This window comes from Molossus molossus, unplaced genomic scaffold (assembly GCF_014108415.1).
Source record: "Molossus molossus isolate mMolMol1 unplaced genomic scaffold, mMolMol1.p scaffold_m16_p_12, whole genome shotgun sequence".
NCBI classification, from domain to species: Eukaryota; Metazoa; Chordata; class Mammalia; order Chiroptera; family Molossidae; genus Molossus; species Molossus molossus.
This window is the reverse complement of record NW_023425347.1, coordinates 97,586,776-97,604,126: the sequence shown is the minus strand read 5'-3', so window position 1 is coordinate 97,604,126 and position 17,351 is coordinate 97,586,776. Positions and strand designations below refer to the sequence as shown.

Genomic DNA, 17,351 nt, shown 5'->3' with positions numbered 1-17,351 from the left:
GTATATGGTACTGGTAATTGCACAACAGACAGGGGGAATTTTTGCTGTTGTGATTATTATTATTAGAGTTCATAATTTCTTAGACATCATTTCCCATTTAGAGCTTCAAGTGTCTCGTTTTTTTGGAGGGGAGGGATAATCATACCTTTTTTTATCTCCCTCAGAGTGTCCATTTTGTTAACTGCTGCGTGCAGTAGTGCTCAATAAATGCCTGTAGCACACTACATGAAAAAAACGAATGCGTCCTATTTCGATGAAGGAAAGCTCTTGGCACTCGCCCGTGAGGCTAAGCGAGGCTGTACCTAGCGAGTCTGAGCAGCGGAGGAACGCGGGCCTCCGGGGAGGGAAAGGCGGGACCTTCGGGGTCACCGCCCTGCCCCGCCCTGCCCCAGTCGGCCCCGCCCCCAGCCCCCAGCCCGGCCCGCTGGTGGGTCAGCCCCTGTTTCCTGCCGGCCTCCAGAGGCGGGCGCACAAGATGGCGTCCCCGGTAGCCTCCGGGATGCGGTCGCCTCTCGGCCTTGGGCTCTAGCGCTGGGCCAGGTCCGGAGACAGGCTTCGCCCAGGTGACAGGAAACCCTAGCGGTGCTACCCGGCCTCGTGGGGTGCCTGGCCCACTCGCTACTGCCCCGGGGCCCTGCTGCCTCCCCAGCCCTGCCCCGGGGCGGGACCGAAGGTCAGGGCTAGCTGCTCCCTCCCGTCCCTCCTCATCTCAAGGCTGTTGCTGTTTTGTGGGAGGCTCACTATTCACTTTGACTTCAGCCACGTGCACGCAGCATGGCGTCCTCGCAGCAGGTCCGGGGAGAGAAGATTAACATCCAGGCAGGAGAGACGGCCAAGGATGGGGACAGGGACCTGCTGGAGAACGACTGTGTGGAGTGGGACAAGCCCCTCCCGCGCTCCTGGAGGCAGAAGTGCGCCTCCTATGTGCTGGCCCTGCGGCCCTGGAGCTTCAGTGCCTCGCTCACCCCGGTGGCCCTGGGCAGCGCCCTGGCCTATAGATCCCAGGGCGTCCTGGATCCCCGGCTGTTGGTGGGTTGTGCCGTGGCAGTCCTGGCTGTGCACGGGGCTGGCAATTTGGTCAACACTTACTATGACTTTTCCAAAGGCATTGACCACAAAAAGAGTGATGACAGGACCCTGGTGGACCGGATCTTGGAGCCCCAGGATGTTGTCTGGTTTGGAGTCTTCCTCTACACTTTAGGCTGTGTCTGTGCCGCTTGCCTCTACTACCTGTCCCCTCTGAAACTGGAGCACTTGGCTCTCATCTACTTTGGAGGCCTGTCTGGCTCCTTTCTCTACACAGGAGGTAAGAATTGGCCTGATGACCCTGCGGGAGATCATAGCTGCATGGACTAGAAACTGCTGCTTTGTGCAGAAGTTATGACTAGAAGAGTGGTATCAAAAGTTCTTTTTTTTCTGCTCTGGCTGGTTTGGCTAAGCTGTTAGAGTGTCGGCCCCGCAGACCAGAGAGTTCTGGGTTGGGTTTCCCTAAGGGCACGTACCTCGGTTGCAGTTGGTCCCCATCCCCATGGGCTTGTGTGGGTGGCAGCCAGCCGATGTTTCTCTCTCACTCCCCCCCTCTCTCCTTCCCGCTCTATCTGAAGATAAATGCAAAAATGTCCTGGGGTGAGGATAAAAAAAAAGTTCTTTTTCAGTCAGGCCACTTATGTGAAATCTAGAATGTGTGGGTCATGTGGATTATTTTGAAAACAGTAGTGGGTTGAGAAGATCCTGGCTTGGCTTACGGATGTTAGAAATTATACATATATATGGACAAATATATTTATATATATGTAAATGACTCATATACATATGAGTCATTTACATATATATGGACTTTTTTGGTATCTAATTTCTTTTTGTTGGTCATATCTTGTAATGCCACAATTTCACATTTTAGTGGAATTAACTTGGAAGAGCTCAAAATTTTACAGCTAATTATTTTCAGCTAGTTTGCTGGGTGACTCGCTATAGCAGGCCGATTATGGAAGTGATGGCCAGGTGGCTAAGCCCTGTTTATTGAGACAGTGTGCCAGCACTATTGTCTGTGAACATAGCAGTCACAGATCTCTGCTCTCATGAAAGTTATTTTATATATGGTGAGGAGAGACAGAAAGTAAAAATAGTAAATTATAGTTAGGTTGACCAATGTCCTGGTTTGCTCAGGACTGAGAGGGTTCCCAGGATGTGGGACTTTGGTACTGAAACCAGGAAAGTTCATGGTAAGTTAGGATGAGTTGGGACCCTGATTATAGTATATGAAAAGATGATTCGTGTTATGGAGAGAAATAGTAAATAGAGCAAGGAACACAACAGATTATTTTAAATAGTTTGATCAGGGAAGGCCTCATAAAAAAGGTAACATGTGAGCAAAGATTGAAGGAGGTGAGAGGTGAGGAGGGAATTGGCTCAACAGTGTCCCAAATCTTGGGAGGGCAATTGCCAAAGGCCATAAGGCAGGAGTGTCTCTGAAAAGTTTGAAGAACAACACAGAATTTAGGGTGTGAATGAGGGAGAGAGTGAAAGGAGGTAAAGTAAGAGAAGTATGTATGGGGAGGTCATGGAGGCACCAAGATTATGTAGGCCTTAATGTTTTAAAATAATCACTCTGGCTAAGGATAAAGGGGAATGAGCAATGGTAGAAGCTGGGAGATGGAGGAGGAGGGGGCTGTTGAGTAATCCAGGCAAGAGATGTTCAATGGCTTGGATCAGGGTGGTAGTGGTAGAGAGGGGAGTAGTAGTCGGATTTCAAATATATTTTAAAGGTAGGCAGGGTTTTCTGATGGGATGTGAGGCAGGAGAGAAACAGAAGAATTAAGCATAACTCAGAGGTTTTGGCCTTAGCAACTCGAATAATGGAGTTGATATCAAGTGAGAAAAAGTTGAACATAGGTTTTTGGGGAGATAACTGAGCATCTTAATGTATTAAATCTCCAAGTGGAGGTGTCAAACGGATAGTTGGATATAAGAGTCTGAGTTTAGCCCTGGCTGGTTGGGCTCAGTGGTTAGAGCGTCGGCTTGTGGTCCGGAGAGACCCGGGTTCAGTTCCCGCTAAGGGCACGTACCTCGGTTGCAGTTTGTCCCCGGCCCTGGTTGGTCGTGTGGGTGGCAGCCACTCGATGTGTCCCTTTCACGTCGATGTTTCTCTCTCTCTCTCTCTCCCTCCCACTCTATCTGAATAAAATATCGAAAAAAAATATCCTCGGGTGAGGATAAAAAAAAAAAAATAGAAATGGGAAAACATGTTTGTTTTTTTCCCCCCCAAAAAAAGAGTTTGAGTTTAGGGGAGAGGTTTGAGCTAGAGATATAGATATTTGGGAATCATTGGCACATAAATAAATTTGTACAACTGGGTGAGACCACCAGAGGAGAGAATGTTGATGGAGATGTGAGGGTGACCAGGACAGCCCCAGGCACTCTTAATATTAAGAGGTGGGGAGAAGAGAAGGAGCAGGTAAAGGGGACTGTGATAGAGCACCTGGAGGAGAAAGAAAAAGACCAAGAGACTCATATCCTGGCAGCCAATAGAATGTCTAAGGTGGTAGTGGAGGAAAGAGGCCCTTATGAAGGTGACTCTTAAACTAACACTTGAAAGGTAAGGAGCCACCCATGGGGCAGCATTGGGGTCTGATTCAGGTGCTGAATCCTTCAAGGCTAGAGGAACAGCAAATGCAAATGCACTAGAGGGGAGGGAGAGCTTAACATCTTCTAGGATCTACCCAAGGTCAATGTGTTCAAGAGGGAGAATGGAGATACCATTGGAGAGGTAGGCAGGGGCTGGATCATGCTGGTCTCTAGGGCCTCAGTCTCCTGTGCTGGTTCCTCTTCATTCCCAGTTTGTAGGCTTAATCCTTAGACCTCTTTCCTTTGTCTCCATTTCTTTCTTTTGTGATTTTAGCCACTCACATGGCTTCAGATGCTACCTGTTAAACTGGTGACTCAAATTTATACCTCTGGTCCAGATCTCTCCAAGAAACTTCAGACTCATATTCAGCTTCTTACTCAGTAACTTTTTTTTTTAATCCTCACCCGAAGAAATTTTTACATTTATCTTCAGACAGAGTGGAAGGGAGAGAAAGAGAGAGAAACATAGACGTGAGAGAGACACATTGATTGGCTGCCACCTGCACGACCCCAACCAGGGCCGGGGATGAACCGCAACCGAGGTACGTGCCCTTGGCCCGAATCGAACCGGGGACTGTTTGGTCCACAGGCCAACGCTCTAACCGCTGAGCCAAACCGGCCAGGACTCAGTACAGTTGGCCCTCATTTATCGCGGTTAATCAATTCCAGATTCTACCGGGACAAATGAATTTCCGCAAAGTGGGATTCTTTATCCATATACAGTCGTCCCTCGCCACTCGTGCTTCGACTTTCGCGGCTTCACTCTATTGCGGTAAAAACCGTGATAGAGTGAAGCCGCGAAAGACCAAGCGCAAAGTGGCCAGGGACGACGGTAACTTCCTTTAAAGGTCTCTTGGCATCTCCAGCTAAACATGTCTGAAATCAAATTCCTGATCTCCCCAAAGAAACCTCTTGTTGCACAACTTTCCCCTCTTACTCAAATGGCAACTTTAGCCTTTTAGTTCTTCAGGCTAAAAATCACAGGCATGTCCTGACCAGTTTGGCTCAGCAGTTAGAGCGTTGGCCTGTGGACCAAAGAGTCCCAGGTTCGATTCCGGCCAAGGGCACGTACCTTAGTTTCGGTTAGACCTCAGCCCTGGTTGAGGTCGTGCGGGTGGCAACCAGTCGCTCTCGCTCTCGCTCTCGCTCTCGCCTTCTCTCCCCCTCCCACTCTGTCTGAAGTTAAATATAAAATATCCTCTGGTGAGGATAAAAAAAAAAAAATCACAGACATCATCCCAACCCTTCTTTCTCACATCTTGCATCCAGTTTGTCACAAATTCTGTCAACTACTTCCTTTTTATAAAAAATATTTTTCTTTATTGATTTTAGAGAGAGAAGAAGGGAGAGAGAGAAACACTGATGAGAGAGAACACTGATTGGCCGGCCGCCTCCTGCACACCACCTCCCACTGGGGATCGGGCCTACAACCTGGGCATGTGCCCTGACTAGGAATCGAACCGGTGACCTCTTGGTGCAAGGGTCAGTGCTCAACCACTGATCCACACCGGGCCTTATTGACTACTTTCAAAATGTATTTGGGCCCTGGCTGGATTGGCTCAGTGGTTAAAGCGTCGGCCTGTGGTCCTGAGAGACCCTGGTTCGGCTCCCACTAAGGGCCTATACCTCGGTTATAGTTTGTCCCCAGCCCTGGTTGGGTCGTGCAGGTGGCAGCCACTCGATGTGTCCCTTTCACATTGATGTCCCTTTCTCTCTCTTCCTCTCTCTCCCTCCCACTCTATCTGAACAAATAAATGGAAAAATGTCCTCGGGTGAGGATTAAGAAAAAAATGCATTTGGGATCTGACCATTGCTCACCACCTTTCATCACTGTCACCGTTACCTCCCCTGAGTATTACCACCGGTTCTTGACTAATTTCTGTGTATCCCGTTTTCCCTGTCAGGGTGCTGCCAAGTCAGCAGCCAGAGTAGTCTTGTTAAAATATAAGGCAATTAGCCCTGGCGGGTTTGGCTTAGCGGTTAGAGCGTTGGCCCACAGACCAAAGAGTTCCGGTTTTGATTCCAGCCAAAGGCACCATACCTCGGCGTACCTCAGTTGCAGTTTGTCCCCGGCCCGGTTGCGGTTCTGTGGGGTCAATGTGTCTCTCTCATGTTGCTTTCTGTCTCTCTCCTTCCTTCCCTCCCACTCTGTCTGAAGATAAATGTAAAAATATCCTCAGGTGAGGATTAAAACAACACAACAACAAAAACCATAAGGCAGTTACGTCAATCCTCTGCTCAGAATTCTCCAGTGGTTCCCATCTTGTTCAGAGTAAGGGCCAAGGTCTTTACAATGATCCCGGGGCCATTATCTGCCCATCTTGTGCAATCCCCTCAACACTGATTTGCCCTCTTTCTTCCTACCCATGTTCCAGCACACTGCCCTGTCGGCTGCTGCTGGAACACACCAGGGGTGCGCCTGCCTTTGAAGATTCCGTTTCCTGGAGCTGGAATGCTCTTCCCCCTTCTCTGTATTCCCTTTGTAGCCTGCTCTATCCATTTGTCAGCTGTTTAGTGAGGTCTTGCTTTCTGCCCTATTTAAAATGACAAAACAAAGCTTTTTGCAGCAGCTGAGAAAAAAATAAAACTACACACAAACACATATACCCTATGTCCCATGCCCCCCTCAAACCTTCCCTCTTCTCTACTTTTTCATCACAGCACATACTGCCTGTTAACATAAGTGCTAACTTTGTTAATTATCTTCCCCCTTAGACTGTCAACTCCCTGGGGTTAGGGATTTTAGTCTCTGTTCTTTGTTGAACCCATGGTACCTAGAACTATGCTTGGCATGAAGTCAGTACTTAATATTCATTGTATGGCCCTGGCCGGTTAGGCTCAGCGGTTAGAGCGTTGGCCTGCGGTCCAGAGAGACCCTGGTTCGGTTCCCACTAGGGGCGCATACCTCGGTTGCAGTTTGTCCCCAGCTCTGGTTGGTCGTGTGGGTGGCAGCCACTCGATGTGTCCCTTTCACGTCGATGTTTCTCTCTCTCTCTCTCTCTCTATCTCTCCCTCCCCCTCTCTTCCTCTCCCTCCCTCCCACTCTATCTGAACAAAAAATGGAAAAATGTCCTCTGGTGAGGATAAAAAAAAAAATATTCATTGAATGAACAAATAGATAATAAAATGTATTGAGCAGAGTAAAAACATAATCTGATTTTTTTAACACTGTCAATTATATAGTAATAAAAGTTACACTGTAAAGTGCACAGATCGCAAGTGTTCTAGTTTGATGAATTTTGACACATGCATATAGCTGTATATAACCCACACCCAATCACGATACAGAACATCCCCATCATCCTCAAAAGTTTCCTTGTACTTCCACTCCATCAATCTCCCTCTCCCATTCCTCTCCAGAGGCAACCAGTGTTCTGATTTCTTTCGTGTAGATTCATTTTGCCTGGTCTAGAACGTCATATAAATGGAATCGTGTGAATTCTTGTGCCTGCTTCTTTTGCTCAGCATGGGTGTTTTGAGATTCCGCATGTTGTGTGCTCATTAGTAGTTCCTCTGTATTGCTGAGTAGTAGCCATCGTGTGGACGTACCACAATTTGTTGATCCATTTTCCTGGTCATCAACATTTGGTTTGTTTCCATATTTTGGCTCTTATGCCTGAATACTCATGTTCAAGTCTTTTTGTGGATATTTATTTGTTTTCACTTTTCTTGGGTAAATGGAAGGGAATTGTAGAGTCCTGTCCCTAGGAAGGGTAGATGTATGTACAGTTCAGTACTGTCTGTGGTTTCAGGCATTCACTGGGGGTCTTGGATGAGGATAAGGGAGGATTACTGTAGTCCTCTAAATATGTGAGCTATTGCAAGAAGCATCGACTAATGTAGAACTGGAGCTGATGTTCTGCTTGAGAATTTCCTCCTGGAGGGCATGTCCTCAGACAACCAAATTATGTATCAACCACTGCATGGGGAGTGCAGAATTAGCTTGCTGTGTGTTGGTGGGTATAAGGGGCCATACCTAGGATGCGTTTTCCTGGGTACACTTCATTGTAAAGAACCAAGGATGGTCTTTTAGCACCAAAGAACCCCAACAGATGGAGGTGTTAGCTTACACTGTGGTGGGAATCATTTTGCAATATAAGTGTATCAAGTCAACAGGTTGTACACCTTACCCTTACATAATGTTATATGTTAATTATATCGCAATAAAGCTGTGGGAAAACCCCAAAATCCAAGAAGCTCATCTACTAGTGTGACGCAGTCTTGGGCTGAAGCATGTTCTTCTACTGCTGTGGCTTCAGATCCTCTACAGACTATTGTCCCTTACCATTTTAGGCTGGTCACCATGCTTGATGACCAGCAGTCTTCTGGTTGCGGAGGCCATGCCTTGCTAGCTTGCAGAGATCTGTGGCCGTCTATGTGTGGATCACTTCTCACTCGTTCTGCGCTGCTTCACTCTGCTAGGTGGGATGTTTGTTCAGACCACGGTCCCAAATTTCAGGTGCTTGTGACTGTAGCTCTGTGTTCAGGTCAGCCTTTGTGACAAGCAAGGACCTGCCTTTGTAGAATTTAGCATTTGTTGGGAAAGACAGAGATTAATTAATATGAAGTGTTATGAAGTCCAACGGTGTGGCTCTGCAGATTGAGCATCGTCCCATGGACCGAGAGGTCATGATTTGATTCCTGGTCAGGACACATGCCCGGGTTGCGGACTTGATCCCTAGAAGGGGGCATGCAGGAGGCAGCTGATCGATGTATCTCTCTCACATGGATGTTTCTATCTCTCCATTCCTCTCTTTAAAAATGTCAATAAAAACATTTTTAAAAAAGTAGTGTAATGAAGTTTATGAAGGTGAAGTCAGGGTGCCATGGAACGTGTTCCAAGGGAACTGAATGTGGTATGGGGTGAGGGAAGGCTGACCGAGTGGCCGTGACAGTCTCGAAGGGTGAGTAGGAGTTAGCCAGGCAAAGTGGGGGACGGTTCTCCGGGCCTGAGGAGCTGAAAGAAGTACGAGGGGCTGGGAGGAGAGCTCTCGGTGAGGCAGAGAGCCGGGGCAGGGCCGCAGGAGAGCCGGGGCAGGGCCGCAGGAGAGGAGCCGGGGCAGGGCCGCAGGAGAGCCGGGGCAGGGCCGCAGGAGAGCCGGGGCAGGGCCGCAGGAGAGCGGGGCAGGGCCGCAGGAGAGCTCTCGGTGAGGCAGGAGAGCCGGGGCAGGGCCGCAGGAGAGCCGGGGCAGGGCCGCAGGAGAGCCGGGGCAGGGCTGCAGGTGAGCCCTGTGAAAGGTCTGGATTTTATCCTGAGGACAGCTTGTTGGTAAAGGTTTTCAGGTGTGTGTTGGGTGGCGGGGTGTGGTCAGATTAGTATCCTAAAAAGATGATTCTGGCTGCAGTGTGGAAATTAGATTAGGGAAGGGAGGGGGAGCTTGTTATAAGAGTAGACGTCAAGGGATTAATTACAGGGGGTGTTGCAATGTTCCAGACATAAAATGACCATGACTTGGGTTTGGGGATCGAGTGGGGTGGGCTAGAGTGTGCCACTGGAGTCGGAAAGAACTGGGCAGTGAAAGGTCGGTCGAAGGAGGAACACACCTGGGTTCAGGCAAGTGAACTTTATTGGGGAGTTACCTGCCAGGCTGACTCCTAAGGTGGGGTCAGCGCTGGTATCTCTAACAGGCAGGGTTATATAGGGGGTGTATGGGTGGGGCTGGCAGCCCTTAGAGGGAGAGGACAATGTGATTTGGCTACTTGCGTAGGTATAACCGCAAGGAGACCTAGGGGGGTCTCCACTCCCAGCGTGATTCAACCTGGATGCCTGGGGCAATGTTCTGGAACATCCTGCTTCTCAGGGTTCCTTTCATGTATCAAGGCAGGAGGGAATTGGAGACTTTGGCTGCAACTCAGTAGGCAGGTTTTAAAGAAATGCATTAGACAGTACAGGAGGAGTTAGGGATGACTTCGTTTTATCTAAGTGGGAACCAGAGAGGGGAAGCAACTTTGTGCACTGTCTTAGCTGTTTTACTCATGAGGTAGCTGAAAGTATGTTCATGTTCATGTGGGGTTTGGGAACCCTGGAATTTGACTGGGATTCGCTGGGGGTTTTCAGAACCAGAAGATGCCTCGGGGGTAGAGGAAGGAAGGGGGCAGAAAAGTAAGATGCTGGGCTGGATATTCTGCGAGGGCCTAATGGTGTCAGCGACAGAAGTGGTGTCCTGCAGGGGCTGGTGAAGGGTGAGAGAAACGGTAAAACTGGATCGTAAGACTTACAGATCATCCCGGGCTCTCCGTTGCGCTCGGTGTGTGCTGGGAACACACTGCTCGTGTTGCAGGACTTTGTTGGAGGGCAGTAGGAAGGAAAAATGTGGTGTGACTGAAACCTCACTGAGAGCTAAAGATCAGTGCTCTCTGCACCTCTGGTCTCTGCAGGGGACGGGAACTCAGTGATGACCCGCTCTCTTCATCTGAGAATTGACCGTTCCCGGCCAGAGGGCCGGTGAGATTGATAAACAGTCCCTCCATTTCCAGCCCTTGGTCTCACACCAACTCTCTGGGTTTTCTGGCCGTAGGAATTGGATTCAAGTACGTGGCTCTGGGAGACCTCGTCATCCTCATCACTTTCGGCCCACTGGCCGTGATGTTCGCCTATGCTGTCCAGGTGGGGTCCTTGGCCGTCTTCCCCCTGGTCTACGCCATCCCTCTCGCCCTTAGCACCGAGGCCATTCTCCATTCCAACAACACCAGGGACATGGAGTCCGACCAGGAGGCGGGCATCGTCACACTCGCCATCCTCATCGGCCCCACCTTCTCCTACGTGCTCTACACCACGCTGCTCTTCCTGCCCTACCTGATCTTCAGCATCCTGGCCACACACTACAGCATCAGCCTGGCACTCCCCCTGCTCACCATCCCCATGGCCTTTTCCCTTGAGCGACAGTTCCGAAGCCAGACTTTCAGCAAACTGCCCCAGAGGACCGCCAAGCTCAACCTCCTGCTCGGGCTTTTCTACGTCTTTGGCATCATTCTGGCGCCAGCCGGCAGTCTGCCCAAACTCTGAGGGGCCCGGCAGCTCTTCCATCATCTGTCCCCTGCCTGAGACTGTGTTGAGGGCAGAGTATCTCAGGAGAGGAGGTGATTTGAGAGGGAGGGCCTAAGGATGGCTTGTGAACTCCCACCTTTTAAAGATTATTAAGTTCTTAAAGATAATGTGTTGTTCTGTTTTATGAGGAATCTTGAAACCACTGGTATCAGAAGGTGAATTGGCTGCATGGCCCTTGTTTTATTTATAATTTCCACTAGAGGGTGTTGTTAGGTAACTTTAAAGGAGTGAAAGACCCTAAGACTGAAGGAGCCACTTGGGTTGGCCTGCAGTCCTGAAAGAGCCATAGTGACTGGGCCAGGTGTCCTCCTGTTATCTTGGTCTTGAAGACCATAGTAATGATTGGTGTCAGGCTCCAGTGACGCCAAGAGCACGTGTCTCTTCCTGTGAGCATTTGGGTCCTGATACACATAGCCTGAGAAAGTCGCTCGTTAACAGCCTGACTGGCTCCCGGCTATTTGCCGAAATCGTGATTCAGAGGCTTTTGTCCTCCATCGCTCCTTTTACTTCTTGATCACCCTGCAGCAAGACAAGCTGGAGGCAGCCGAGAGAACCACTCTGCTGCAAGACGGGAGCGGGCAGGGCGGCTGTTTTCCCTTTGTAGAGTCTGCTGGAATGACAGCAGGGACTCCCGCCTTTCAGTAACTGTTAGGAGCCCCGAGATTGTAGGCACTGCTCTCCTTGCCAGCTGCCCAAGACCGGCGAGGCTTCTTTGTCCCCCACCCCCTGCCTTTCCTAATGCTCCCCGACACCCACCCCCGATTTCTTTCAGGTTCCCATTTGTGTGTCTCCCATCCTGGGAGCCTGCGTGTCTGGGCAGCAGCTCAGCAGCTGAGCCCGGGAGAGTTGTCACTTTGCACAGAGCCACAGGATGAGCAGACCAGGGACATCAGCCCCTCCATGAAGGAATAAACTAAGAGACCAACAGTCCTGACCGTGTTCAGATGAATGACAGGCCTGCTAGGGAAGGAACTGTGTCTTCCTCTTTGAAGACAGATGTGCAGTACTGACCCTGCTTCTCCCAGAGGCTTCATTTGCCTTTTGCAAAGGTAGTTTACACCTAGAAGGTGCATTCCAACGTTGATCAAAGTTCTTTTCATTTCACTGCCTGTGAAGTATAATTTCTGGGCTAAAATTGCTCAGTTGCATTTGGTCTGAGACTGAAATAGACTGAGGCCATCATTGTTACAGTTCTCTGTTGTGATGATAGCCATTCTGATAGTGATTTCAGGGGCTTGACCTGCAGAAAACGACATAGAAATTAGTTCTTAATCCTTAAAATCAGGCTAATTATATGTTTTGGCTTCTTGAGTTGGGATTAGTCAGTTTACTTGGAAAACACATATCTGGAAATTGCCAAAGTTCCCCTGAAGTTGAAGGTGATTTGTCTTGCAGAGATCTGGATTCCTCAAATAGTGGTCAGAGCCCAGTAACAAGGGAAACGGCCCTTCTTCCCAGCACCATTTTTGTTTTACGCCAGGCCTGTGGCATTTTGGTGCTCACAGGGGTCCTGCCTTCAGAGACAGGCTCTTCGGGCCCCTCCTCAGAGCAGGCCATTTTCACTAGGGCTCAGCCCTGAGGTTATAGGCAGGACCGAGAACTTGGTCCGCAGACCAGATCCACCTTTCTTTGTAAACACTCCTTTTGGGGTGTCAGCCTCCGCGTTGTGTTTTGGTGCAGATTTTAATGCATTTTTATATATCTATATAAATGTTTCTAAAAGGCCAAACTTGGTGCCAAGTTTTATATGGAGGTCACTACAATTTGTATTACATCCCTGATTCAATGAAAGTTTTCTTTAGACTTGTTAATAAAAAACCAAAAACCAGTTTCCAGTTTCTCTTTGCTTTCCCCCTACATCTTGTCTTATTGTCTGATTGTGAACTCTGATTCATAAATCTCAGGATACCAGCACAGGGGCACTGGGTCATTCAGGGGGGGCAGAGTACATGCTCTTTAGTGATGAATTTGGGTAGCATTTGACCAGATTTGATGGAGCCCTTAGGAAAGATGGTAGGAACCACTCAGGGCCAGCATGGATTTGCCAGGAGCCAGTCAGGCCAAATTAACCTTGTTTCCTTCCTACTTTCATGTTTATTTTCCCTTGAGAGGGTCACTGTGCTGACAGATTGAGAGCACGGAATAGATAGAGTGCATTTGGCTTTCAGCTAGGCATTTGACAGTACAGCCTTATGAACAAAGCAGGGATACGTGGAATGGATAACAGTCTAGTTAGATGATTTCTGAGGGACTGAGCAAGCTGTGGGGGGAGCTCGCTGATCAACGTGCCAATGTCAGCGGGCAAGGGACCAGCAAGTGTGCTCCCGCCCTCCGCCGGACCGGGCTCAGGACCTGTTATCACTGATTGGAATTAGGCAGCTCTTGGAGGAAGAGTTTATAAAATGACAACAAATCAGGAGACTGCTTTGATATGTCAAAGGAAAAATTGAGCGTGAATGAATATGAAGTAATATACTTGGGTCCCCAAAATCAACTAGATAACATAGAAAGGGGAAGATCCCTGGAGTGACGACAGTAGACGTGATGGGTATGATTTTTATTAATGACTCTGGGATATAACACCCCATGCCTTTATTTCTGTGATCCAGATTTATTCTGCTCCCCCGTGGGGTGCCTGGAAATTTAACCCTAGTCACTCTTCAGGCTGGCCCCCGTCCCTGTAGGTCACCTGGGACCCCTGGCCCTCTGTGGGTCCAGAGCCAGGGATGTTTGCTGGGTCCTTGTCCATTAGCTCACTTCTTAGGTCGTTTCTCTGCTACTTCATGCTGGGGTTCAGCCCTGGAATCTACCCTCGTTTCTTGGACACCGCTCTGGAAGGGTTCAGACAGCAACCCTCTTGGCTGAAAAGTACCGTGGGCCTGCTGGGCACTAGTTCCTGCCACCCCAGCCCCATTTCTGCCCAGTCTTGGGGAAGCACCCATTCCCTCCATGATCTACCTTATCCATCTCCATACTCAAAGTGTTTCTCTCCTCCCCCACCCTTTATTTTTTAATCCTCACCCGAGGACATTTTTCTATTTATCTTCAGATAGAGTGAAAGGGAGGGGGAGAGAGAGAAACATGGAAGACATGAGAGAGACACATCGACTGGTTACCTCCCACACAACTACCAAGGCCGGGATGAACCGAAACCGAGGTACATGCTCTTGGCCGGAATCGAACCCATAATTCTTTGGTCTGAGGGCCGATACTCTAACCGCTGAGCCAAACCGGCCAGGGCTCTTCCTCCACCCTTTACAGGACCTTAGCACAAAGTCCCACCCAGGGCACCTTTGGAAGCCAATACTGGCCTCCTGAGTGAGGTGGGGAAGAAGATGCAAATACATAATTTATTTTCCTACTGACTCTTCTGTTACTCCTGCATTAAAACAAGCAAAAATCTGAGCCTGTGACCTGGCCCAAAGCTCAGTTTGAGTCAATGAGCTCTGACTATGTGATCTGAGGTGGAATGAATAGATTAATGTCCAGAACAATGAAGGCGCAGGTCCTGACTGGGGTCATGCTGTCGGACGCAGGTGGGGATCCGGGTCCATTCCCAGCACCTTCTTTTTTAGTTTCTCTTTTCTTGGAGCAGATATGGTGGTTGATGAAGAGCATGCCATGGGTACAGTACACTTGGATTTCGGCAGGGTGTTTGACAGTATGATGGGAAGTGTGGAATGAATGAAAACCCAGTTAGAGGAACTTTATTTCTACGGCACACGTGTGTGTTTTCACACCGGAAACAGCCGCAGCAGAGATTTTAGGTCTCGGTACGGGAACCACGTTTTGAGAATGTTATTAACAAACTAGATCTTGTCCAGAAAGCACTAGGCAGACTGGTAAGGATGCTGAAAACCACGTCCGCGTGGAAAGGACTCACCAGAGGGCTGTCTTGGGGGAAAAGAGACTGGGCTTTTTGTTGTTGTTGCATGTGACTTATTTGGCCCCAAGTTTAAGCTCTTTGGTCAGAAAGAACTTTCTAGCCAATAGAGGAGTCGCAAGTGAGATGTTTGACACATCCCAGTGGGCGTGAGTTTCCTGTGACTGGAGGCATTCAAGTGGAAGGATGATTCCTTGTCAGGAACACTGAAGCGAAGAGTTGGACATCAGAGAAGGGCTGTACGAGAAGACCTTCAGGGTCTTCGATCCTGCAATATGGTTGTTTTGTTGTTAAGAGACTGTCTCAGACCTGCCCCCAGGGGTTGGGAGGACAGAGTACAAGACACATGTTGACATTTCCTCTTCATGATGTTAGACCGTTGTCTGTAGGCTCATTTTAACGGGCACGGATGTGATTGCTATTCCTTTTTCTTTTAGATTATACACACATGCACACCTGCATGCACGCCTGTGCACGCACGCACACGCAGTCGATTTCACCCTCACAAGCCTTTGAAGTGACGTGGATGACAGCTCCTTTCCTCCGAGCCCCGTGGGCCACTCTGCTGCTAATGGACTGTCAGCCTCTTTCATTACGGGCTCCAGACTGTGCAGGCTGGTGTGAAAGTGGTGCCTCCAGCGAGAACCTGGCACTTGGGTCTCAGTCAGCTGACATTTGTGATTTGCCCTTCTTCAAATCGGGACACCCTCCCACCGTGAGTGACTAAGCCAGGACGCCAAGCGGTGGTGTAAAGCAAGTCGGGCCCCTGCCTGAAGAGGGGCCGAGGGCCGAGTCGGGGCTCTTCCGGAAGCCTGTGGACAGGTTCCTGAGGGGCTAGGGGGGGCTCTACTTGGAAGGCACAGACCCCTTCAGTGCCCCTGACCCACCTTAAGAATGCAGGAGCGCCCTGGCCGGTTTGGCTCAGCGGTTAGAGCGTTGGCCTGCTGTCCGGAGAGACCCGGGTTCGGTTCCCGCTAAGGGCACGTACCTCGGTTGCAGTTTGTCCCCGGCCCTGGTTGGTTGTGCGGGTGGCAGCCACTCGATGTGTTCCTTTCACGTCGATGTTTCTCTCTCTCTCTCTCTGTTCCTCTCTCTCCCTCCCACTCTACCTGAACAAAGGATGGAAAAATGTCCTCGGGTGAGGATTTAAAAAAAAAAGAAGAATGCAGGAGCTCCGGGGAGGGTGTGAGAGGGGCAGTGAGGGTCTGAGCGCATGCTCTCATTCAGGTTTCTGGGGTGAAGGGAAGTTGGTTTGGGGCCCTGTATGATGCTAGTTTGTCCTGAGAGGCAAACCTCTGTGTGACTTGATTCACGCCTGCGAGCTGGCAGGGGAGATGAGCCGCGGGCGGGAGAAGAGGTGCCATGGGCCTTGCTGGGTGCTGCCCCTCAGCCTTGGCACTGGTTTGCTGCCCCCTAGTCTTCAAGGTGAGGCCCCCAGGCCCTCTGCCCTCCAGCTCCCTAGGAGGCCAGCTCCACAGGGCTCAAGCCCACTTGTCTAACCTGCTCTGGCTGGCTGGCTGGCTGGGCTCGTTTCCGGTCAAAGTCTGCCCATCCCTGAACGACAGAGAGTGGCTGCTTGCTCACCCATGATGACACGGGAAGATCTAGCTCAGGTTACATTTATACTCCTGGTTCCCCCGTCTGCCTGTCCTTGTTTTCTCTGCTTCTCGCAGTCCTCACGGGCCGCTGAGTCAGAGTGTCCACATCAGCAATGTGGGTGACTCTGCCTCCCGAGAACAGGCTGGCCACCTGGGGGAGACTGAAACCCCTCCCCACGGCACCAGGAGGTGATAGTGATGTGTGTTTGGGAGACCGAAGATTCCCTCTCTGGGTTCAGCGAGAGGAGGCTGACGCACGTCCACTGTAGAATAAACACTGACACACACAGTGCATTGAAGATAGAGATGGGGCGCCGGATGGAGCTAACCAGGAAGGCTTCCAGGCAGTGGTGGTGAGCGGTGGTCAAGGCTTCCAGGAAGAGATGGCCGTGAGGGTGATTGCTTTCTTCAGAGCAGAGATGGGACAGCTGTCCCCCACCCCCCCCAGCTGGAGAAAGTCCCCTCTTTCGGCCTGAGAATGTGGAGGTTTTCCCGAATCCACCTCTCTGCACACAGACAACTGCAGCGCTGAAGCAGGTGTGCGAAGACCCATCACACCGCTGGCAAGGTCAGAGCCTGGAGAATGAAAAACCCTGACACCTCCTTGCTGAGAAACAAACAGGAAGCATGGTGGGCCATTAAATCAGCCAAGACTGCCAATACCTAATCAAGACGAATGGCCTGGAGAGACAAGGCCCAGGGGAAGGATCCTCAGGAGAATGCGAAGACTGCCTCTGCTCTGGGCTGCCCGAGGCCAGGGAATGCCAGGTGAGGAGTCTCCAGGCTCAGGGGGATGCCAAGGGGGTCAGAGATCACTTCTGTCACCAACTAGAGCCTTTTCGCTGACACTTTCCCTCGCTAAGGACCCTGGCCTACTGAGAGCTTGCTCTGGGCCAGCTGTGTCCTATGACTCGATAAACAAGGCATGCCCTGCCCTTTAAGGGGTCACAGCGAGTTGGTGGAGAGGTCACATACACACAAATTAGTCTGATGCCATCCCAAGTGTCAGAGTCGAGGCTCAAAGGGCCGAGGGAGAATGAGGGTGGCAGAGATGAATTTCTCCACGCTCCGTTGTTCCAGACCGTATCAGTTCACTGCTTATGACACAAGCCTCTTACCTGGTCTTCTGAGCTCTGGTCCTCTCTGGCATCATCTGCAGGCGGCCGTGAGACCAGGCTGTCATTCACTGTTAATTGAG

The 17,351-nt window shown here is 50.1% G+C and overlaps 1 protein-coding gene across 2 annotated transcripts; it reads left to right on the top strand.

Annotated features, from left to right (window-relative positions):
* The first annotated feature begins 517 nt into the window (after positions 1-517).
* On the top strand, positions 518-12,441 carry UBIAD1 (UbiA prenyltransferase domain containing 1). Of its 2 annotated transcripts, XR_004959038.1 has the most exons (3): positions 518-1,306; positions 10,143-10,704; positions 11,445-12,441. XR_004959038.1 is itself a non-coding variant. In XM_036257535.1 (2 exons), the coding sequence occupies exons 1-2, from the start codon at positions 775-777 to the stop codon at positions 10,628-10,630; spliced, it is 1,020 nt and encodes a 339-aa protein (XP_036113428.1). In that variant the 5' UTR covers positions 518-774; the 3' UTR covers positions 10,631-10,779. The 2 variants fall into 2 exon arrangements, 1 of the variants encoding a protein (XP_036113428.1); XM_036257535.1 differs by lacking the exon at positions 11,445-12,441 and having other exon boundaries at positions 10,143-10,779.
* Positions 12,442-17,351: the final 4,910 nt, after the last annotated feature.